At 44.5% G+C, this 25,581-nt stretch overlaps 1 protein-coding gene across 8 annotated transcripts in view; it reads right to left on the reverse strand.

Moving 5' to 3' along the window:
* sash1a (SAM and SH3 domain containing 1a) overlaps positions 1–25,581 on the reverse strand; it is a 219,166-nt gene that overhangs the window by 26,683 nt on the left and 166,902 nt on the right. For 6 of the 8 annotated variants that reach the window (XM_010865708.3, XM_020056232.2, XM_020056237.2 and 3 more), the window contains exons 2-8: positions 22,913–23,041; positions 11,550–11,600; positions 11,317–11,366; positions 6,225–6,265; positions 5,099–5,188; positions 4,831–4,943; positions 3,732–3,833 (exon numbers count right to left, since the gene is read on the reverse strand). In XM_010865708.3, coding sequence (XP_010864010.3) covers positions 3,732–3,833; positions 4,831–4,943; positions 5,099–5,188; positions 6,225–6,265; positions 11,317–11,366; positions 11,550–11,600; positions 22,913–23,041 — 576 coding nt within the window. Of the gene's footprint in view, positions 1–3,731; positions 3,834–4,830; positions 4,944–5,098; positions 5,189–6,224; positions 6,266–11,316; positions 11,367–11,549; positions 11,601–22,912; positions 23,069–25,581 lie in introns of all 8 variants that reach the window. The other 2 variants (XM_020056234.2, XM_020056233.2) reach the window with 2 other exon arrangements.

Below are 25,581 nucleotides of genomic sequence, written 5' to 3' on the forward strand. Positions count from 1 at the left end.
AAAAAATTAAGATATGCATAACCAAAAGATTAAAATGGATAGAATGAAGTTCTATAAAAAATAAAAACATGCTAAATAAACACAGCACATTTAACAACACAGAGCTAACTTATAAAACTGACTTAAGTCACCAACAATTTCCACCATTCTCCAATCCTTATTGCGCTTATCCCCCGTTAAAATTAGCTTCTCCTCCAGTTGGTGGCAGAACGTTTTCAAGTAGCTAACAGTAGTTTAAAGGTAACGATTAACGTTACGCATTAGTTATTTAATTGAAGTAATCCATTACTAGTTATTTTTCACATGAATAAAGCGTTACTAAATTTCCCTCAATGCAAACTACGAAGCTTTACGTAGCATTACTCTTCTCTAGTAGCAAATGGCAAAAAAGGACGCCAAGATGGCAGCACCAGCTCTTCCAGATTAAGGAAATGACACATACCAAAGCCACTCGCCCTGTTCCAGTTCATTTCAAAAGTATATGAAGCGTCGACTAGCGATTTGTGCAGTGGAAGTCTGAGCTCGGGTGAGTTTAGCGATTCTGGCATGAGAAGCAGTTACTTTTTAGACTACATCGTTATTACCCTTGCATTATAACCAATCACCGCGGTTGCTGTTATGTTTTGCTGGGAACTAACTTGCCTGATGGGGACTTGCCTGTTGGACAACCAAAGTTCAATCAGAAATCATCCTCTGTTGAACAACCAAAGTTGATCCCAAAACACCCTCCATTTACAGGCAAACGATTGTTTTATCTGAATGAACACGTTGCTGCCACTTCAGAGCTATATTAACAACAAATGATTGAGGTGGGCACTTAAAATAAATGTAATACGGCAGCAGGGCTTGTTTGGGATTCACAAGAGTATGCTTTCCATCCGTTAATAAACGTTATGTAGGCCACATTTTATATGCAATGTGTTAATAGTGGTTTCATAGAGGTTGTTTATATAAGCAGAGAAATATTTTATTTTGTAAGCTATAGTTTATAGTAAATTAACATCTAACTAATAAAACATCTGAACCATTTCAAAAACAGATTAGTAATTATTCACCTTTGAATAAAAGATTCTTGATTAAAGAACTAAATGCAAATATTTTTTGGCATTATTGTATATGATTACTTGAGAATATGATTGGTCACTCTTGCTGTATAATGTTTTTTTATTTTTTTATCCCTAACCTTAAACCAAACAACAATTCTGACCACAATTCCAAGTTCACCCTTATTCTAACCCTAGACTTAAATGGTGCCTTATATGCAGCATTTTCCATTAAAAATATCAGATAACCCTTACATATAAATCAGTTAACGTAAAAAAAACAGTCTCTGGCAGTGTCAGGACACCATCCCCACTGCCATGGTTGCGAGTAAAATGTAGGTTGGGACGTTTGTAAGCGTATACTTCCTTGAAGGTCTGAGGGGTGAAGGCCAATGACAAGCTTTGTTGGGGCACATGTACATTGAGAACTCCTGAAACTAAATATATGGAAGCAACGCATGCTTTGACAAACACAACCTAGCATGTAGTAAAACAACAGTACATTTGGGTTTGGCATTTATTAGAGGGCTGAAGTTTGTATGAAAAGTGATGCAGAGTTGGCTACCTTTCTACTTGACTAGTAAGGTTACATAATTTAGCTAGTTGGCTAGATAGTCAAGGAAAGCTATGAGTAAGTCACTAGATTGATGACGGACAAACAATTATTCGACGTAGGACATCATTTGATGTGCTTGTTTACTTTATTTGTATGTGCACAGAGATTTTAGGAAGGTTTCTCCAAAGTCTTTGTTTGATACAATAAGCTACCGTTATTTGTGTCTGAGTAGACACTCCTTGATTCAATTTCTTGCTGGGAAATAATGTTACAACCTGCTCTCTGCAAAGGATAAAAAAACAAACATGTATTGTGGATTGTTTAACAAACCTAATGCATAAGCGATTATTGCTCGGAAGAAGCAACTACATTGCCTTTTAGCTATACTTAGCCTTGTGCAAACTGGTCAAAACATCTTTTTTCTAGCTAGTATGGTTTCATGTTCGCTAGCTAGCTATAAACAAGTCTCTGAAATATGGCAATGCATCTAACGCAATAGATAGCCCAGATAACATTGTTTGTTTTAGCTGTTTACTTAGTTTATTCAGTATTACGTTATTATGGAAAGGGCCCATCAACTTCGACCCCATCTAAAACAAAAGTCTGTTCAAATATCCTCAACTTGCATGATATTCCTTGTTTTACTAGTGATGACCAGGAACATACAGACCTCCGTCACCACGGGCTAAACCCAAGAGGAAAACAGCAGGACAGAAACGTTTGATTTAAACCAATGACTGGTCCTCATCCAAAAGAACCACCCACATCCATCCAGAAAATCCACTTTGACAACACCCACTATCCTCCCAGTGAGACTATGTAGTGGGAGCCATTGCAAAGACACACTAAATCTCATGGTCTGTAAGGACACTTAAAAAGAAACGAGAGGGCCTGGACTGTGCTGACAACAGCTGGGCTGGTCAACTAACAGTCGTCATATTTACTTTCAGCACTGAAATGTTTCAGTGTTTCGTCTGCATTGTGACACCAGGGAAGGGTTTATAAGGAAATCGGCTCTCTGTTCACAGTTAATGGGATTGTGGAAGGATTTTGGCTAAATCTGATTTCCCCAGAGTCTAGTGAACTTTTGGAGGTTCATGAGTGCAGCATGAAAGACGTTAGAGGTCGTTTCACAAGCCAATGCTAACTTGTGCAAGAACAATGACTGGAAGTCTACAGGAACAGTAAGTAGTTAAAAGAGCCTTGTTGCCAGGACGACCCACTTATTTTGTGGGGAACTATGGGAGAGGTTACTAGACCATTTATTATGATAATACAATCAGCCCAAGTGGCCTCACCTTTCCCTTTAAATTGTAGAAGCCAATAGTTAGAACATATAATCCCTGTTCTCTCCAAAGTTAAAGAAATCTGTGGATAAAATTGGATCAGTTAAAGGCAGCAGCTCTTTCTCCTTGAGTGACAGTACAACCCCCTAGCCCTGGGACTACCAGCAGGACCTTCATATGACCATCTCACATAGCCATCAAATAGTGCCTCAACCTGGGCATGAGCTGTCCCTGTGAGCCCCTGACATCCAAGACGCAGATGCAATCCTGCTCATAATATATATGATTACTGGAGTCTTGGAAGGGAGGGTGGGCAGAAGAGGGGGTGGGTGTATAGGGGGGTGGGAATGTCAGGGAAGGTTAATTACAGGCAGTCATTGTGGAGTAACATAATCAGCAATCATTACCAAACAGTGTTGAGCCAGACCCTTAACGGGGGTGAATCCTGATTGATGACATCTGGCCCAACGTAAGTAACATAGGCTGGCATGAATGAGACAGATGCCTTGGCACTGAGTAATAACTAATCAATCCGCACCCACACTTATTCCCTCATCTCAGCCGTGCAAACTTCCACACAAAGTGAGATGTCAACACATGCCAAATGTCATCGGTTAATGTTCAACTTCATTAGGGATTCCACTGGCGGACAATGTTCTCGCACAAAAACCAACACACAGACAACACACACACACACACAGACAGACATGAACAAACAGAAATGATTCCAAGATGGAAAACAAAAACCAAACAAATACATCTACTCCTCTGTGGGGCTTTGATCCTGAAGTGTTTGGGGTTCACGGGGGGAGGTGAGAAAGGTGAAAGGTCAGAGGGGGTACTTACATCGCAGTTTGAGGACTGGTTTAGATTAGGACTGGATCCATTAGTCCACTCTGCAGTGTCAGCACTGCCGGACTGTCTGCTGTGGCGCTCATACTCCTTCAGCTAAAGGAGAACAAGATTTTAGAGAGATGGGAGGGGAGAGGAGGACGACCCGCTTTTGCTATAGACCACAACTTCCCGTTAACACACAAACACCAACACAAAAACGTAGGACACCGCACACACTCTCAGACACACAAACAGGTTGCAAGCTAACGTAAGTCAGCTGACACACACACACACACACACACACACACACACAAATACATATAGGCCACAAGAGAACACAACCGTCCACAGAGGCTGCCCATTGATTCCAGGATCTGATTTGTTTGTTTGAGTGTCAGTCACAGTGGTGGCGGGTCGAAGTCAGACCAGCGTCCAATTAAACAACGGAGATGCGGGGAAGTGAGGGAGTAGAATCAATGTCTGCCTGGTGTAGAGGCACGGAGTTCTACAGGACTTCAATCACCCGATTCATGCTTTCCAATAGTTACCGGATAGAGGGAACAGGAAGAAAGAGGAGAGACAGCACAAAATAGAGAAAACATAACTAGAGGGCAACGGAATAAAAAAAGGAAGAATATCACGGTGGAACGACAAGATGACCCTAAACTGGGACGGAGAGGAGAAAGGGCAGAGGTGAAAAAGAGGGTGAGCGGAAATAAGATGCCACCACAACCACCCAGAGGAACAAACTGCTTGATGCATCACTATCCCCCCGCCGGGGGCACTACTGAGATACCGTGTCCAGCTACCCCTACAGCTTGAACAAGACCGCACACACGCAATGACCCCATGAGTCCTCGCTGGGTCGGGGCTGACTTTGTGTCTAAAACAAAAAGGCCAAAGCCCGGTGAACGGTTAGTAGGAGTGAGTGGTTTTAGTAAAAGCTGGATGAAGCAGAACGGGATTGGACTAAGGGACCGTCGAGGCCACGATGCAGGGAGGGGGCTGGGGTCAGGCTGGGTGGGGGGTTCCACTCCAGGCCCTTGATGGACGGCTCTTTCCCCAGGAGGAGACTGGAGAGGGTTGGTGGGGTAAAAGAGGGCATTCCTACCCGAGCTAAAGCCTCTTCCACGGTAATCATCTTCTCCTTGACCATCATCATCAGCTGGATCCGCTCTTCGTCGCTCATGGTGATCTCACTGGCTACATATCCTATATCCTCTCCTAGAGGTCAGATAATGAGGTCAACAGATGGTTCATAACAATGAATTCTACAGATTGCAAGCTAAATTATATATCGAATCAGTGAATATACCAGATGGGTACAAAACAAGAATTCAACGTTTGGTTAACCATTGCATGAAAAAAAAGCCCACTACCTTTTGCCGTCTGACGACCCACTCCTTTCTGGGACGTCTTGCGGAAATTCTGCCAGAAGGATTTGTTCTTCTTTTTACTGTCCCATTTACCTAGGAGGAAAAGGGGGAGGAGAGCACCAGTCAATCAACGCTTTAACACACAATCAAGGACATGCACACTTCCTTCAGACGGACGTTTGTTTAGGAGAGAGCATGTTCAATGTCTAGGTAAGGAAGCTTGAAGTTTTAAACGATCCTCTGATTAAAACTCCCAAAAAATGGAACATTTGGTTTTGTTCACAAGGCTTTCTAAATAAACATTGTAAAATAAAGTGTGCGTGTCGGTCTTCTTAACGGTCTGTTTACGTCTGTGTGTTTACACATTCAATTATACGTGGCGCTTCCATCACCTTGGCACCTGGCAAAGCACCAGCCGTAATACAATGATTCAGCTCCCTTCTCACAGCAACATTACATCCATGGCCATACAGTCGATCGTTTGTTTTTTGCACTCATAGATTCAGCTAAGCAAATGTCACCGACTTGCTGACAGAGAGAAATGGAAGCAATGGGAATTGTATTTTCCTGATATAATTGACAAGGCTGTTCAAAAGCTGTCCCCATTTGGTTCCCAGGCTGGTCCCGTTGTCTATGGCACGATATCTGTATGAGATCCTTAATAAGTCCTTGCAGTGCTAACAACATCCCCAGAGCCTAATATCAGGCTGCTGTCCCCCAGCCCTGAATCACCTGTCTGGGGATAGACATACTAACAGTGGGTGACATTTAAGTGGCTGGGTCAGAGAGTGCCGCTTCTTACGACTTACCTGATCATACCCAGCTGTCTGGAAGGAAACACAACAGGCTAAACTACCTGAAAGTCAGCTCAGCATCTCATAAATAAATAATCATTGTTGATGTTCTCTCATTCTTTGGTTATCACACCAATTTATTTTTTATATATACACTCACACACAATATTGAACAAGAAGTCCTGTAGCTAGCACGGCTATGAGCCAATCGACGATGGAAAAATCACTACAGGACATAATGGTTGATGTACCAAGGGAAATTGACTTAATTTCGACACCCTGCTGGCTAGCTAGAAACAGCCCTTTTCTTATGGAAAATGTTGATTTCTACAAACCTCCTGAGCCATCTTCAGAGCTGGACTTGTGCAAAGACATCCTGGAAAGGACAGAGAAGACAGAGGAGGAAAAGTTGAGGGTCAAAATATAACAAAAACATTTGCTTCTCCTTTCAACATTACACACCAACAGCGTTGTATCACATCTACAGCGTTGTGATGGCTCTAAACACTGGGGACCTCCAGTCAACCGCTCACCCTCTAAAAAGTGACAGCTGCAGTTGTTAGCAGTGATATTGCTGAGATCTCAGCGAGTCCGTTTTTGTTTACTCTTGATGCTGTTCTGCATTTTCACCACCAGAGGACAGTGGCGGAGCTCTACAGACACACTGGCTGGCTCCTGAGGAGCGAAAGGCAGATTTACATCCAGAGGACAGGACTGGGATGATGAGAGGAGGCGTAAGACGTTAAAGACGAACAGAGGATAGGGGTTGAGAGGAATGGAAGGCCTGAGGGGGAAAACAGGAGATGGGGCAGATGAGAAGATGAAAAGGAGGTGGATGAAAAAGGAAAAGGGGGGGTAAGGAAAAGAAAGAAAAATAGACGAGAGGAAGAGCAGACCGAGAGAAAACCACAGGGCAGACTCAGCCTCTTAGCGTTTCCACTGTCCTTCTCTGGATAGACGGAGTCACGAGGAAAGTGAGGGGGAAGAGAGAGGGAGGGGATGAAGAGACTGAGAAGGGCGTAGAAAGAAATGAGGAGGGGTAAGAATGCCCCAAAACAAGAAACCTGAACCTTTCTGACAAACCCAATCATTTGTGCCATCATAACAGTCTTTAGTGTTCAATATAGTTTCGCAAACCAAAAATCTAACTTACTCGCACAGTATCTTATCATAACCTGCCCTATGAAAATCTTCCAGTATTGGGCTAGAGGAGTCCTGTTTCATCTTACCCTCTACCATCTCCCAACATCCTCTATAATGAGTGCCCAGCACAACATGTTGTGCTGCTAAATATTTCCTCGGTTATAGAAGAAAGGAAAACCACATAAATTGCTCTGTCAGTGTTTATACAACTGGCAGCATATATTACGTGTATACAGCTCCGGAATAAATTAAGAGACCACTGCAAATTGAACGCTTCTGTTTTTAAGTACTATAACCAAGTAGCATACTGATACTTTGACCTGTTTATTTTGCCAGTTTTAAACATGCTCCAGTGTTGAATGTTACAGTTAGTTTGACCTCCTGACTGAGGCCAGGGCAGACTGATAATGTACTATTGGCAGACTGATTATGCAGCTGATGTTGTGACTTCCTACAAGCCATTAGGGAATTTGGTGCAGTTTTATTCAAATTCATGGGCCTTCTCAGAGAGCTTAGACTTATTTAAACCAGACTCATTTCAATTGACTACTGTCATATTTGATGTTGACCTGAAAAGTCTGCGGCTACGCCTCTGTGGTGTTTTCTTTTGGCGTGATATTGTTACAGATATGAATCAATTGGGTGCAGACAAGAGAGTTGAGTTCATCCAGTAGAGAAGATAAAACAAGCCTGTCTTAATAAGGTGACCAGAGGCCGAAATACACATTCTCCCAGCGGAGGCTAGGAATCAGGTAAACAAACACACACACACACACACACACACACACACACACACACACACACACACACACACACACACACACACACACACACACACACACACACACACACACACACACACACACACACACACACACACACACACACACACACACACACACACACACACACACACACACACACACACACACACACACACACACACACGAGAGCTAGAGACAGGTGGTTGTCACTTTAGTAAAGGCACATGAAGGTGTGTGAAAGTGGGAGAAACAAAACAAGCCAAAAGGCTGGCTGCCATGGCAACATAATGAGATGCTAATTGAATGGGGGCATGTGTGTTCACCCTTCGATCTCCATCCCGTTCTCTCTCTTGTTCGGTCTATTCTCTCCATCCTAGGGTTAGGCCCCAGCAGGCTAGTGAGGACCCTAGATAATGCTAATAGGATTCACTCAATAGAAACTCTTTCACTGTAGCCTTGCCCTCTGCTCCACACTTTATAAATGATTACACACACCACACACACACCACAGTCAAGGTCCAATGTATGTAGAGGCTGTTGAATATATCTGCCCCAGTCTGTCAGTCAAGCTATTGTGCAGAAAATAACTAATTGGTTTAGGCTAAATCTCTGCATGCTTCTCTATTTCAATCTGATATTTCTCCCACCGGGTAGCTGATCCATTTCTGCTTCAGCCATCTTCATTGTGGTTCTCTATAAACTGCAGGAGTCGGTGCTGGGACACTGAACTTTAAAACCTTTTGAATACTTTTTTCATACTTTTCTTACATTGGAATGTGGTTACCTGACACGGAGGAGCAAATGGGGTTAAGTTCCGGGCTCACATGCACGTGGGCCTCTGGGATTCGAACCTTTCGGTTCTAATTGCAGGGCTAAGCATCAAATTCCCATTGCAAGCTTAATACATGAAGTGACACCAGCGGGAGTGAGTCTGTGACAATAGCCTACGTTGTGAATGCATTCTTCAGCAAGTAGGGCATTCATTTCCTCACAGGGAGTAGAGATCAGCAGGAAGGGGAGGGCTGCATGAAGACAGCCTCTAACTAGCCCCCTCGGTGGCGGGTGCACGTATTGTGAGTACAATAAAAGCCAGGGGAAATCAACCTGACAACACTTGATTCTTGGCTTGAAAAGAATCATTTTGTGTTCACTGACAAAATGAGGATAAATTGTGTTACAGTGTTATGCCAGTACAAAGCTTATTTTTGTCCCCACACACACGCACACCTCCTCTCAATCTCACAGCAAGGCTCCCTCTCTTACAATGGGAGTCCCTGGGGGAAAAAACATCAGTACATTGATTCGCTGGGGACCACAGGACTTGTCGCTGGAGAGACGGCGGAGAGAGGACAAGGCAGCTAAGAACAGACAACCTAACAGTTCTAGAACTCCACGTGTCACGTGATATGATTCGTCACATCCATTATCTGTTTTATTTCTCCTTCAGTGAAAAAAATGTAAACAGCTGGTGGCTCACTACACCAGCCATCACCCTGTGGGGTTAGAGCAGATAAGGGGAAAAACACAGCTAACCCATGGGACTCCGGGCATCCGGCGGGGTGGGTGTTCACGACCTAACCACCTGGTGCAAGGGGTACACGGTGAAGGACAATGAGACCCAGAGGAAGGCCGCAATGGTGACCCCTCTACAGGTCAAAGTAAAAGTCAGAGGTCACAGGGATATCCTCTATGATAGTGGTACAGAGGACAGTCCTATGACGGGATACGCAGAGTCGAAGAGTTGGATCAAATCCCAGTGCTGACAAGGTCAAAATCTGCCATTCTGACCTAGAGCGAGACGCCTCACACAAATTGCTCAAGGTTGCAGTCAATGAAGCCTTATGCCCTTGGTTGTGATGCCGCTCTCAGAAATATATCCAATTCACACCTGTGTATAATACACCTTGTGAAATAGGACAAATATAAGTACCCTGACACACACGTGCAGAATTCAGTTGTAACAGTCAAAACTCAACTCAGGTCACAACATTGGCTCCTGATATGCAGACTCCTGGTGTCCCAATAATCCCATGTTGCCAAAACAAGAAATTCTCATGGTATGAGTTTTGGGATTCAACTAAAATGAAAGTGAGACTTTTAAACCTGAAGAACAATTAGGGTCATGCCTTCCTCAAGTGCACAGCAAAAGGTGTTATTTGTTGGCTCTGAGATTCAAACCAACAACCTACCTGTTAAAGACACAATGCTCTTGCCCAGCACTGAAATGTCATTGTTTGTCTGTGTTCAACTTGTGTCCCAGGGGCCCTGTGTCATCACCTCGCTCTGAGCCCCTGCGTGCCATGTATTGTGGGAGCTGGGCCCACTTCCTGCCGAAGGAGCAAGTGTTTGGAACCGGCAGGGTGCCGTGCCCAGGGGAAGTCAGGGAAATCTCGAGTGGGCCTTTGTCTCAACAGCAGAAGTGATGGCAGAATGGGAAGAAACCAGGCACCCCCTTTCAATTCATGCTGTATAAGGTGTGTGTGTGTAAGGGTGGGGTATAAAGCTCTGGGGTAAATTGAGCTCTGACAGACGTTTTGGGGGGGGCAGGTTGGGCGAGTAGTTAGTTGGGGCCAGGGACACTTCCCCTTCTTTCAATGGCATTTGAAGAATCCCGTCCTCCATCTGTCTCCCATCAGCTAGGACCCCGGCTTCGTTTCGGTCGACGAGCTAACCTCGGGAGCAGATAGAAGGTCTCTGGAATGCGATATCCCTGGCTGCATTTGGGCCTCACACGAACATACCCTGACTGAAACTGCATGGGGCAGTGTTATACAACAGGACCACAGAGATGGAGGGGGGGGGGGCTCGAAGCTCAGTGACAATTACTCTGTCCAGCTTTGGGTACTTGGTCTGAGAAGTCACATGTCAACGGTCCCATTTCATCACAGGGGTGAAGCGGCTGTTGTAGTGATTCATGAACCTGGGGTCCTACCGATGTTTGGTGACTGGCTTTCATGAAATCCAGGGATGTGTCAGGACCCACTAGGTAAAACTGTGTGTGGAGACACTCGAGGGTTGGGACAGGAACCTCTGAGGAGCGCCACACCCATAGCCCCTTCCTGCCCTCGTCTTTAACCCCCCCCCCCGTTACACTAGTTGACACAATAGGAGGAAGGAAACCTGAAGGGCTGTAAAACAGTGTTGGAGAAGAGGTCAGAGACAGGAAAGACCAAGCACAGATGGTCTGGCCTTTCTGTAGCCCCAGGGGGACGTGACAGAGAGGAGCATTTTCGATTCCACACGTGCGTGCGTGGGGGTCCCTGGGCTTACAGTAATAAGGTGTTCCAAATTGTCCCCAGCTCTTATGCGTCATAGCAGGGTCTGTTCCCATGGGCAAGCAAGCATTCATGGCAGATATTGGCTGAACACCTATCCCAAGACACTTATCCTTTGCCCGCACACCTATTATATAATAAACTTATCACACGGCAATACTTTTCTGCAGGTTGCTGAGTCTAACCTAGAGTCAGTAGCAGAACTTTGGTTACAGCGGATAGGGAACCATGGCATGAATTCTTACTTTCTCTCAGTTTCCGGGGTGGACACCTCACTGCTGAAGCCAAGGGACTCCTGTGGACAGAAAAGGTGCTGCTCTTAGCCTTGTATTCAGGATGTAATAAATGGTTTGAGGACCTGGTCATTATACTCAAAATATTCACATTGCACAGACTTCAGCCAATGTATTTACTTATTAGCCTATATGAGCTAGGGGTGTCAATGTTGTGTGAGAAGGTGAGAGAAGTCTTGGCCTACCTGGATCTCTGAGCGAAGTTGGAGAGAGGTGGAGCTTGTGTCAACTTTCTCCTGTGTGAGTGAGAGAAAAGAAACAAGTGAATGGACAAGGTAGTTATTGTCACAGTGAAAGGACTGGATGCACAGAGCAACTAAAACCACCAGAAGTTATATTTAGGTCATGAAGTAGTATCTTGCGTCAATGGAATGCATATGACGGTGACACTTAACTCACACCGGACCCATGCCTGATCAGAGAGTAGTTCAATTACATGGAACATTTAACCACAACAACACGGGACACGTCACACGTGGGTTGCGTACATGTATGAGCCCATGCAGCAAATGCCATTAGTGGCAGGTGAAAACAAAGCTGTACAAACGCGCCGGACAGGTTCTGAGTCAAAAACCGGATTAAAAGAGTTGAGCGAGGAATGCTATCCAACAAAAGACCCATATCAAACTAGGCAGCACAAACACCAGAATGACAGCCAGTAAACTCCACCCAAACACCCTTGCAAATTTCGTACAACGCTCAGTGAATACGTTAATAAATAAAAAAAAAAAGATATATCTCAACATTTTCCATGACACATTCAGCTGTGTAAACATGACCACTACAGGCTTATGCCTTCAAAAAGGGCAATGACAATTAATACAGGTTGAAGGAACCATAACACGCTGAGAGCTGCCCTGCCCTGCCCAAAAGCGTGCATGTGTGTTGAAGCAATTGCCTGTCAGAGAAGGGCTGAAGCGAATGAGCTTACGGCTAAAGCAGCTGTTGTTGTGGCCCATCCAGAAAGAAAAAGAGTTTGAGAGAGCAAGACAGAGTGTTCAGTGTGCATGCTGGATATCTAGTGATTTAACCCTACACCCAGAGAATATAATCAAGTCAACAACAATGTTAAACTGTCTTGCTCGAAAATGACAGATAGTACATTCCCTTTGCTTGCTCGTCAGATGCTCAAAGTCTGTGAAAAACAGAGGTTTCCCGTGCTAATAATGAATTTCAAATTTAAATTTGGAGAGATATAAAGTGAAGGAGAAAAAAAGATGGCCAAAGACAGAGGGTTTGCGGGTGAAAGAGCAAGATAAAAAAGTGAAAGATCATGAGAGAGCAAGAGAGAGTATAACTCGACCATCATGTTCCTGTTCTCCGTATAATTTGCTTTGGTCAGGGAAACTTCCTCATCGACAGTCCTGGAATTAAATCATTTAATCCTTTCAGTTTCTTATGAAAGTATTCATCTCGAAAGTCTCAGGGTCACACTCTCACGTTCTCTACTTTCCTCAGGGCCGGACCCTCTGCGATTGCCAATGGACTGCTTACAAAAACGAAAATACTAGAATGTGTCAGTTATAAAACTTACTGAAATTTCCCTCTCATCCTCTTTCACAGTGCCCTTAAAATCATATACATTTTGACATTGGAGTTTTGTATTTAATTTTGTCCAAAGCCACAGTTGCTTGCGCAATGTAGAGCTATTTGATTTTGGCTTTTATAAACTCCAAAGGATGTGTTTCTTGTAGTAACTTACAACACAATACAATGAGTAAAGCTTCACACTGTGGAATGCATTTTAGCCAACCACAAAGCTAATCAGGATTTGAAACTTACAGTGCCAACCTATCAGAAAGGTTAAGATTGAGGTGGATTTGTCATTTCCACCAATGAGAGATAGCTTGATAACTAGAGAGGAGAGGAAGTAGGACTCACACTTCCTCCAGGGAGTAGGATGCAGGAAAAGAAAGCCAGGCTTCCTGATCAGTCATTACAAACAACCAGATGAGTAGGCCAGGCACACAGAATGAGGGAAACTGATCTTGTATCCATACCTGGACTGCAATGTTTTCCCCCCAGAAACCATCAAGCATGAGGATGACATTAAGGACACTGAATAAGTCTGTCTCTCTTTCCCAATTTCATTTTCTTCTACTGAACATAGGGAGATTCAAATTCAGACATGTCTGTCATTTTCCATAATACATAAAGGGGTGATATAAAGGTATTAATCGCAATGGAAGCTCAATAGAAATTCTCTCCATAGGTCTTCTAATGGATTAGACTCAATCGGTGTCAAGAAAACCAGCCCATACAATACAGTGAGTGTGCTGAGATAGTCAAACAGAGTTACAGCTGATAGAAGTCAGCTACAAACCCTACTAACCCATGGGCAGTGGAAGCACACAGTGGGGAGGACAAGTATTTGATAACCTGCAAAATCGGCAGCCTTTCCTACTTACAAAGCATGTAGAGGTCTGTAATTTTTATCATAGGTACACTTCAACTAAAAATACTTATGTCATGCAATAAAAAGCAACTTAATTACTTAAAAATCATACAATGTGATTTTCTGGATTTTTGTTTTAGATTCCGTCACTCACAGTTGAAGAGTACCTATGATAAACATTAACAGACTTCTACATGCTTTGTAAGTGGGAAAACCTGCAGAATCGGCAGTGTATCAAATACTTTGTTCTCCCCACTGTAGCTGATGTGCTACAAAAGCAAATAGCTTAGCCTTCAGACCTTACGCTTAATGAATACCACTGTCTCAAGAAGGCCCGGGCAACCAGCATTCCTTCTAGAAATGTTTCCCTTTATCCATGTCGTTTTGCCTCCTAGTCCATCTGTCTGTGTTTCCCCCACTAGGCTGTGTGTCTGTCCCATAGCCGGTCTTTCTGTTTGTCCACTAGCCAGTCTTTCTGTCTGTCAGTGTCTGCCTGGTAGAGCACTCAGGAAAGTCGTGGCAGGCGCCCGGAAGTTTCTCCCTCTGTAAATCAAGTCGTTGTGAGGAGCTGGAGAACGGAGTGAACAGAATGTCCATCCAAGGGGATAGGGGAATTCCCATAAGTCAAGCAGCAGGGAACTCTTTACACCCACAGCCTTTTGTTTCTATGATCCTACACCATTCACTAATCTGTTTAGACATGCAGGTTTAGATATGAAGGAGTAGCTGGATCCATGTCTACCCCATCCATAACCATAGTTATGGATGAGGAAGAAATAAGAGAGATATATAGGGAGAGGATGACTAGGGAGGGATGAGAGAGAGAGAGAAGATAGAGAGGGGGAAGATTCAATCAACAAACATCCCCACATCCCTACTCACTTCAAACAATGAACCGGGCAAATTCCTGTAGCTCCAGTTATGCAAAGCAAAATCCTTGAGGAGACATGCAAGTCAACCACTTTCTCTCTGCCTCATACAGTGAGGGGAAAAAAGTATTTGAACCACTGCTGATTTTGTACGTTTGCCCACTGAAAAAGAAATTATCAGTGTATAATTTTAATGGTAGGTTTTATTGAACAGTGAGTGACAGAATAAGTAAAATCCAGAAAAACCCATGTCAAAAATGTTATAAATTGATTTGCATTTTAATGAGTGAAATAAGTATTTCATCCAATCCCAATGAGAAAGATTTCTGGGTCCCAGGTGTCTTTTATACAGGTAACAAGCTGAGATTAGGAGCAAACTCTTAAAGGGAGTGCTCCTAATCTCAGTTTGTTACCTGTATAAGAGTCACCTGTCCACAGAAGCAATCAATCAGATTCCAAACTCTCCACCATGGCCTAGACCAAAGAGCTGTCCAAGGATGTCAGGGACAAGATTGTAGACCTACACAAGGCTGGAATGGGCTACAAGACCATCGCCAAGCAGCTTGGTGAGAAGGTGACAACAGTTGGTGCGATTATTCACAAATGGAAGAAACACAAAAAAACTGTCAATCTCCCTCGGTCTGGGGCTCCATGCAAGATCTCACCTCATGGAGTTGCAATGTTCATGAGAACGGTGAGGAATCAGCCCAGAACTACACGGGAGGATCTTGTCAGTGATCTCAAGGCAGCTGGGACCATAGTCACCAAGAAAACAATTGGTAACACACTACGCCATGAAGGACTGAAATCCTGCAGCGCCCGCAAGGTCCCCCTGTTCAAGAAAGCACATGTACAGGCCCGTCTGAAGTTTGCCAATGAACATCTCAATGATTCAGAGGAGAACTGGGTGAAAGTGTTGTGGTCAGATGAGATCAAAATCGAGCTCTTTGGCATCAACTCAACTCGCCGTGTTTGGAGGAGGAGGAATGCTGCCTATGACTCCAAGAACACCATTCCCACCATCAAACATGAAGGTTCGAGTTACCAAATGTCAGCCTCGAAACCTTAATGACTTGGAGAAGATCTGCAATAGGAGTGGGACAAAATCCCTCCTGAGTGGCCAACTACAAGAAACGTCTGACCTCTGTGATTGCCAACAAGGGTTTTGCCAACAAGTTCTAATTCATGTTTTACAGAGGGGTCGAATACTTATTTCACTCATTGAAATGCAAATCAATTTATAACTTTTTTGATGTGTTTTTCTGGGTTTTTTTTGTTGTTATTCTGTCTCTCATTGTTCAAATAAACCTACCATTAAAATTATGGACTGATAATTTCTGTCAGTGGGCAAACGTACAAAATCAGCATGGGATCAAATACTTTTTTCCCTCTGTATCACATGAGTAGCTGCAGAGTACTGACATGGATTGGAGTTAGCAAAAACAGAAAGTTCAGCAGGGAGTCAGAGAATCTGACACATTATATTTCAGAGAACAGATACCAAACAAACAGAAATATAGTATGCATGTTAAATCTCACAAATTCCCAAAGGGGGAGAATTCTCCTTCATTTGAACCTCTAGAAAATTGTATGCTTCAGTTGAGACAATGCCCCACTTTAACGGTCTCCAAAGTTGATTATTTGTACAATAGAAATACCTCAAAGTCAACTGAACATGGCCCAATCAGTCAACGCAAACCCACCGAATTAAGGTGCAGTTAGGGTTTCTGCCTTGCTCAAGGACAGCAGCATTATAAGGACTAGTTACTCAACAGGCACAGCAGAATATTCAGAAACTTCTGGACTTTTCGGACGGTGTGAATGGGGAACTGTTTTGGTTCCCTGAATACAGCAGAGCCCTTACACAAAGGGGATGAGGATGTGTACTCGTTCAGTTCTTTAAAACCAAAAATAAAATAAAACACACAAAAGCCCTTAAAAACATTAAAAATTAATAAATATATAGGACCTTTCTGCTTGTGTTGTAACAGAGGGCCATGGCAATTACTGGAGCACTGATGCTTTACCCAGTAGGTCAGGGGTAATCAGCTCTTACCCTACGAGGGCCGGGAACCTGCTGGTTTTTGGTTCTACCTCATCACAAATTGCACCCACCTGGTGTCCCAGGTCTAATTAATTCCTTAATTAGGGGGTTGCCATGAAACAAAATGTGATTGAAGCTGGCTCCGGGGTTGAATACACCTGCAATAGGATATCTGCCCGTGAGTGATGGTATTTCATCACTTAAGCATGCCTGTAACGAGTTAACGATTAACAGAAAGAGCAAAAGATATACATATGAATATGTAGAGAGATTTACAGAAAGACACAAAAGAGGTGTAGCTAATGAGTATCACAATGTCTTGCCTACAGATTTGAGCTAGGTTATCGACAGTGAAACATGCAACACAGTCACACAGGAACGCACACGCCCCAACACGCACAAATAAACACCACTTCTCAGGGCAGAGAAAACAAACTCTCCATCCGTGTGTAAGAAGTGGTGAGACTGAAACAGCGCTTCTCTGCTTCAACCACCTTCTGTAAGTCCAAGCTCCAGAATATGGGAACCGGGTTGGAAAAGGCCCCGCACTTGGCAGAGAAACCACATGTAAGAACAATCACGGCGTGCTTTTGTAGCTTGCCGGTTCTTATTACATGGGCTGGAGGGCCCATGGATTGACTGGGGGTGGCATTACTTGCGGAAGGGGGTGGAGCAAGCCGGGGTTGCTCCGCCCCAAACCCAGAGGAAGACTGTTAGTGGATGGACGGGATTGGGGTGAGACAGGCCTGCCAAACTAGCTGATCCTGAAGACCTCACTGATAAAGACGTGCTGGTGGGGTGATGGTCATTAATAGTTGTCAACATTGTGAAACCACACACACACACACAAACTGGAAATCCAGGTCCACGGCAAGCATGCCGAACCACATCCTACTGTGTCAACCCCGATCTGCAGCGAGCCAGACATTTTTCAGGCAAATACCACCCACCCACCCCCACACACACACACACACACACACACCCACCCACACCCACCCACACCCACCCACACACAGTGAAAACAAGTCAAAACTCAGGGCAAACCAGGGAACGTAAGCAAATTTTCTCAGCCTTCACAAAATGTTATTTTAGCCTTAGGTTAAAGGTCATGGTTATACTGGTTTAGGATATTAATATTTAATATATAGTTATGGTTAGTGATTAAAGTGTTAGGTTATAGAGTTTGAGATTAGGGTACATTTTGGGGTTAGAGATTAGGGAAATTTAGACTTAATGGGAAAAAAGTTGGGGCCCAAAAAGGACCTTATAAGTATAGTAAAACATGTATGTGTTATTACATCACCAGTGTAATTAGAAATACCAGCCGGTGACATAACCCAGAGCTAATTATGCCATCAAATACAAATATACACCACAAAGACATCACATGCATTTTCTTTTTAAATGTATTAAAAACTATGGATTTAAGCAACCAAAGATAATTTTCTGCAAATGCGTGCTGACATTGGTGGCTGCTCAACCCAACAGCCAAAGATAACACACACACACACACACCAAACATCTACAGACACACATCGGATATCTTAGTGATTATGCCGAATACTTTTGATGGCATTCTCTTACTGAAATCATGTAAATTGACTACCCTTTTAGCTGCTTAATGCACAAGGGCCATTAAGTTGGCTTCCAACATGAAGCCTACACTAGTTGTTCAAGCATGTGGCAGATACAATTTTATGTATTGGGCACGACAGGTAAAAGGCCACATACTAAAGAATTCTAGACTGAAGAACAGTTGGAGCAGAGTGAGTCGGGTTGTTTTCTAAGATCTGGCAGCCTGTCTAACCTTGAAGAACTGTCTCACTATCAGGGGAATAATGTAATAATGTAATCAAATGTTTTATAAAACCATTTTTTTAGGTGCTGTAAAGACACAAAGTAGTGGATGCTGAGTGGCTAAATAAACACCCTGGAAAGGCAGTAAAACCAAGGAGAAACCTAGAAGGTAAACTGGCTCTAGTTTGGGGACCAGTCAATGAGTCAACAGTACTAAGACTCAAATGAAGAGAAACGAGAGCTTTGTTTATAAAGATGCTACTGTAAATGCTCACTCATGTTAGAATGGCACCTATTAGATTGCCTAGTGGCGAGAACTTCTTGGCCAAACTAATGAAGTTGAATCAAGCAGCACTGTTAATGGATCTAGGAGGAAGTCAGGCAAGCGTGTTAATCCACAGCCCTCAATCTCCAAGGGGAATGTTATCTTAACCCTTTGTGTTCTGGCTGCCCATAAAACTACATTGAAGACATGCGGACTAGATATAGGCTGGACAGGAAGAGTGTACACTGATAATCATTATGGACAGAAAGAGTCTCCATCAACAACTACAGGTTTGCGTTGAAGAGCCCCACTTTGAAAAAGAGAGCCAAGGCACAACTGTGCCGTCATCAGGCCCCCAGGGTTTGATTTGTTGCAAAACATCTCAGAAAAATGTAATGTTTTGCAAGATGTCGGAAGCAGAAATGAAGGAGGAAGAGAGAGAAAGCAAGCAGGATTTTTGTCAAGTATGTGAAATGAGGACATTCTGACCTTGTTAGGAGGCTAATAGAAAGTAAGTTTATGGGAAATAAAATCTAAATGTAAATCTGCTATGATTTCGCTTTGTTGGCAGATACTTGACCACAGCTGTACAGAGATTTATTTATTTTTATCAAGGGGAAACTTCAGCTATTTTTCCAGGGGAACAGTTCAGTTCGGGTTATTGAGGGCCTGTAGATTTGAGGACTACTGGAATCAAATCAATGGCCTGAAGATTAGTTGCCTAGCTAAATCAAGCTGAATCATGTGTGCTTGTGCAGGGCTATAATAAAAATACATATGGTTTAGGGTTCTCAAGGCATGGAGTTGGGAATTCCTGCTGTTGAAACATCCTTGATTTCCCTAGAAAAGTGTTTTTTATCATTATAACCCCAAAGACCCAGAGTACATTAAAGACCTTGAGAGTCCAATCTGGTCAGATGTTTGTAGCGGGCTGAAAAAGCTTTAGGGTCTCCTGGACATCAGTACTACAGCTAACCACTGCAGAGAAAGTTTTCCAATATCCGCTGTTGACTGTCTGCCCGAACTCAAGTCTTCCAATCAAAGGGTTAAAGGTCAGGTTTCAGCCAGTGACCTTCAATACAGGGCCATGTCTCAGAGTCAGAGTCCGGATACATGTCTTTGAGTGGCAACAGGCGGGCGATGAAGGGAAACGAGGGAGTGGGATTGAAAAGGAAAGTGGACTGATGGCATTGAGTACCGGTAGAGAGGACAGGCCAGGGGACAGAGGCTAAGGTGAGCATGGAGAAAAGGAGGTTTGAAAGAAGACAATAAAACAACCACCCGTTCAGCTGCGACAGACAAACCCTCTCTGAAAGGTCACTTCTCCAGGGGAAGGGGGCAGTTTAAATGCCAGCCTGTTAACCGTCCATATCTGCCCTTTTAACATAATTACCTTATCCTGCTCACTCCGATTGTTCCTCAGGGAGAGCCTAGATAGGACTGGCTGTCAGCCACTGGCTATACGCACTTCAACTGCTGCAAAGTGTCATTCCCTCCCTTTATCCGCTCACTCTCTGCCACTGTCAATCAACCCTTTCCCCTGCTCTCCATTTTCTGACACTCTCTTTCTGCTCCTTCCTCATTACAGTTTTCCACAACTTTTGTCCCACTGATATTGAGAGCGTCTGTGAAGGTGTCCAGCCTAGACACAATAATACCAGCCAAGTGGAGGGTTAAGCAACTGCAGCTGGCTATAGATCACTCTTGAGAAAACACTCAAATCCCGACTAGAAAATGTCTGCAATATGCTTGTTTTTCAGAGCTGGAAAAGGGGGACATCTGTCACCGAGAAGATCTGTCGTGCCTTTTGCAGCGGCGTGAAATGTCAGAGGGACCCAGTGCCACGCGTGTCAGAGGGACCCCGTGCCGCGCGTGTCAGAGGGACCCCGTGCCGCGCGTGTCAGAGGGACCCCGTGCCGCGCGTGTCAGAGGGACCCCGTGCCGCGCGTGTCAGAGGGACCCCGTGCCGCGCGTGTCAGAGGGACCCCGTGCCGCGCGTGTCAGAGGGACCCCGTGCCGCGCGTGTCAGAGGGACCCCGTGCCGCGCGTGTCAGAGGGACCCCGTGCCGCGCGTGTCAGAGGGACCCCGTGCCGCGCGTGTCAGAGGGACCCCGTGCCGCGCGTGTCAGAGGGACCCCGTGCCGCGCGTGTCAGAGGGACCCCGTGCCGCGCGTGTCAGAGGGACCCCGTGCCGCGCGTGTCAGAGGGACCCCGTGCCGCGCGTGTCAGAGGGACCCCGTGCCGCGCGTGTCAGAGGGACCCAGTGCCGCGCGTGTCAGAGGGACCCAGTGTCGTGCGTGTGTTAGACATGGGATCCTCCGTGAGATCGCCACAGTGGCATGAAGTCTGTTCTACAGGTGTCTTGAGTGTGAATAAATCCCCTCTGTTCTTTCAGTTCCTCCTTTTTCCTGTCCTCGCTCTTGCCAAGTTGTTTTGGGGAGGGGGGTTGGGGGCAAGCAGCTGCAGGCTCTCAAATCCTCCCTCTCACATCCTCTTCTAGCTCACCCTTTGAGGGATGCTCTCGACACTTCCCTCTCCCCGAGTTCTGGCCCATCCCGACACAGCCAGGTCTTCTCTCATGCAGTAAATCTGGGCCTGATTGCTTCTGCTTCCCCTAGTTTCCCTTGCCGGGACGGTAACTTCCCTGCTAGTGCGGAGATGTGACCCGCTTCAGTCATTCTGACACACATTGGTAATGTGATGCTGGATATGAGAATGCTCCATTAAAAGGCTCTTGGATCAGAGCAGACAGAACCTTTGGCCTACCTGAATCAGGACAGCTGAGCTCACCATAATTCACCCATTCTATCATTCTGAGACCCAACTCACAAATCAATCAAAACCACAGGGCTGGAGAGATCCTGAGGGAAATCCCATTTTTAACCCCCCCCCCCCCCCCCATGCACTAATCATAAACATAATAATATAAAAATACATGTTGAATATATCCTGATAGGTTTTGAAAAAGCTGTTGTACTAGCCATATTGCCCCAGCTCTAAATGAAGTATCTTGCGCATGAATGTCTCTCTCAACCTCCTGTTAGAAATGGATGGTACTTCACGGCAAAGGCTGAGGAGATCAACGTAAACATTTGTCAATGAGAAATTTAGCATGATCACAATTTCTACTTTCAATTCAAATAAAGGTTTTTTTTTTTGCATACACTGTTTTCGCTGTGATCCTTGTGACAGCTGCAATGTTTGTGAGTAAAAACAATCACTAAAGACCACAGCGATACAGCAACAGATTTGCAGTTATGGCATGGTACATGGAATGGACGCTTTAAGGGATTTACATAGACTCAAACAGTGCCATCATAGTGCGTTGATGATGCTGGCATATGAACGCAAACCTCCCCCTCTCGGGATGTGTGAAGTACAGACCCTACAGGGGAGCTCTGAGCAGTAGAGGCTGAGCTTCGTTCTCTGCCAGGACCAGCTGCATTCTTCAATACCTCCGCAAGTAACTTGGCAACCCTGGGTTGCCTGCCCTACTACCCTACATCCCTGTGAAGGAGAACCCCCTTCCCACCAGCTACACCAAAACACAACACAATGGCGTTTACGCACTGGGAAGGCGGAGGGCAAACTAACAGCGTTAGAAAAGAGTCCCAAACACACTAACACTCTCAGGATTGCTCACTCATCCAATTCCACCACCCCCAAATCGCTTCCAGGCTGTTGGCAGAACACGGGGAAATGGCACTCTGTAAAAACACCCAACTGTTCAAAGAATATGTTTGAGGATTTCATAAATTAATAATGAGTGAACAAATTATTACAGGATAGAATAATTTCCATTAAACATATCTTTCACTTCATGAAAATGAATTATAGTTATAGACTATGTAAGCCCAAGGGAACACTTAAGTAATCAAGCTGGCATTGCATTGATGTAAGCCAGTGGGCTTTCTGAATTCATGGGACTCTTTTGTACACTACTACTGAAACAGGTGATGTTTTGTGGGGACTAAGTTACAAACCACAGTACTGTGTCAAAGCGTTCAGCAGCTGAAATATATATGTTCTACAAACACTATCCAAATAAATTATGGCTTTAGTTTGACTTTCAGCTGCCTACGTCTCTTGCACAGTATTGTGCTTCAGTAGTAGGTGTTGGTTTGCTGGGACATCCCTTTCCATAGACTCAGAGTGGTGACTTAATGTTTGTGGAGTACCATGTCGAGGTCCTGGGACACGCGTCTCTTGCGCAGCTCCTCCATGCGGTCGCTGACGTCACTGAAGCAGGTGTTGTAGTAATCTGAGTACTCCTGGGCCAGGTCATCAATGTTCCCCAGAGAACCATCCTGCACAAGGTGAGAGAAACGGAGAATCTTTTATAAAAATAAAAAAAAACATTCAGATGGAGAACGCGGGTGAACAGAGGAAACACAGCGTGTTGGTGAGTGACGCCGTTGTCTGGATGAATAACACTGGTTTTACTACTTTGAACAACGTAAATAATTCAATCTCTTCAAGTAAGCGCAGAACTCCAATTCCCCACCACCGCTTCCACATTCCAAGTACCGTACTCCAGGCGAGGTAAAGGGAGTTCAATCAAGTGAAGCGATTAACAACCTAAGTTCCACGTCTCTCTCGCTCTGGGTGACTTGCAGCTTAATAAAACCCCCGTCACAGCCGGTCGCAATTAAGAGCGTGTGAGAAGCACGCATGTGGCTGGCACGGCGCAAATTTAATCACTCAAACTCGACGTCTTCCTCCTGCTGACACCCTGGGCTGAGATAATTAGCTAACTGGCTAACGCGGTGGAAGGGTATAGCCTTTTAGCGTTAGCTGAGCGCTTTTAATTTTGCTGTGTGCGTTAAACTAATCATACTCTGTTTGGAAAGGAAAGGACTAACGGTGCGTGTGTGCGCGCCCGTATATTTCTCCACTAGCCCATTGCCTCTACAGTCCAATAAGCCTTTCGCCTCCAGTTCCAGATGAGAAGTTAGTCACATCCACAGAGGTGGCAGCTACCAGCTGGGTGTTCTGGCGAAGAACAGCAGCACTTTTTTTTTTTTTACATTCAGTTTCCTCACACAAACAACCGTTTCAAAACACACCTAAACTACGAGTCCTCGTCTTATGCATTTTAGGCACTTATTCTGATCAAACAATAAATAAGGCTAACCAGGAGTGTTTAAGGCATTTGGTCTGCAGATAAACACACACAGAGATCCGAAATGCCCTTTACACCCCGTCTCTGACATTCTCTCAGCCCCAAACCTAAACAACATCTTCCTGCCAGGGAGGGATTTCAGCTTTCCGTGGGTTCCTGTCTTTGTGTGGGGTATGCTGTAAAATATGAGGAGGTAGCTTGTAGCCCATCATACACTTTAAATAAGAAGTGATGTTAGATAGACAGCCCTTTACCGAACAATAAGAAAGCAAATAACACCAGATCGAATCCCAGAGCTGACATTTTGACGAATCTATCGCTGTGCACTTGAGCAAGGCACTGAACTAAAAAGACTCTGCATAAGAACTTCTGCTAAATGACTTCAACAGCCTTCAACAACTGCAATGATTTTCAAGGAAAACAGGGAAAATAATGTATGGGTTATTTTTTTACTGCAGGAATGAGCAAGCATCTCGGCGAAGACTTCAAATAATCGGCCTCAGACTGCCAGTCAAATACATTCTTCTGAGAAGACCTGAAAAACGTATAAAACAGCTGAAACTTGTTAGCCTGCCTGGTTGGGGAAAAAACAATGGTCAGATCAGGTGACATTGAATTTACTCAAACGTGGGATTTCATTTGAGGACCTGAGAAGCTTCCTGATGTTTGGACCCATAACTAGTCAGGATAGTACTGTCCGCCATATAGAAATGACGGTTTAATATGAATGGGTTTGGATGAAGCCAGTGCCTGGCTTGTTGAGTGGTCAGCGTGCATTGAGTCACTCTGTTCACAGTGAACAGTCTCTCTCAGTCTCTGTCTGTGGTCATCTCAACAGGGTCCAGTATCTCCGTGCCAGCATGGTATGAATGGGGCACTGTAGAGTGCCACACACACACAACGCAAGGGCAGGCGTGCACAAACACACACACACACACACACAAGGAAAGTAGAGAGGCTTCTTCTAAGAAGCCATTTTTACAACATCAAGGATTAGAAACAGACAAATCACAGTGGCACTGTGGAAAAACAAAGCTGAAATGAATTCAGCCACCAGCAGTGAAATTCACATTAAAAAGAGTGTATTCGAATAAGCTGCTGAGAAAGTCCTGAGTCAGATGTCGGAGTTTTTTTGCAGGATTTTTCACCACCCACCCTGTCTTCTGTTCCAGAATAGTTCTTTGAAATCCCAGCTATGACATATGGTTAGAGAGGGCTGAGATTCTCTCCGGAGGCCTCCCTCTCTCCCTGACAACATCTTCAAAGTCAAAATTGGACGTCCTGTGGACTATGGTGAATATTGCCATATTTAGGACTGCATTCACTTCACGGTCATTATAGCGTTGCATTGTGATTAGATCTGAAACAACTTGATGGTTCATAGAATTACAGTTAAGAGTAAAGGTTTAGGAGACCCAGGACAACATCTTATATTAAGTCTGAATGAAGTGAACTCGATGCTCTCCCACACAGCTGGGCCTAGGGCAGACTTATGCTTTTCACCACATTCCTCACAGAGGAGACCAGGGAAAGTATTCACAATACACGTGCCACAGCCGATCTAGTGTGACTCCACGGATTGCTGCTGGTCTACAGTTTCATTTGCAATATACCATATTTTACATATTTACTCTGTATTTGGCTTTCATGTCTTACATTCACTGATGAAACTGACTAAATGTGAGCATAGCCAGGTGGGGTGGAAAGAAAGCTGCCCGTGTGCCC

Source organism: Esox lucius, chromosome 18, assembly GCF_011004845.1.
Source record: "Esox lucius isolate fEsoLuc1 chromosome 18, fEsoLuc1.pri, whole genome shotgun sequence".
Classification (NCBI taxonomy): domain Eukaryota; kingdom Metazoa; phylum Chordata; class Actinopteri; order Esociformes; family Esocidae; genus Esox; species Esox lucius.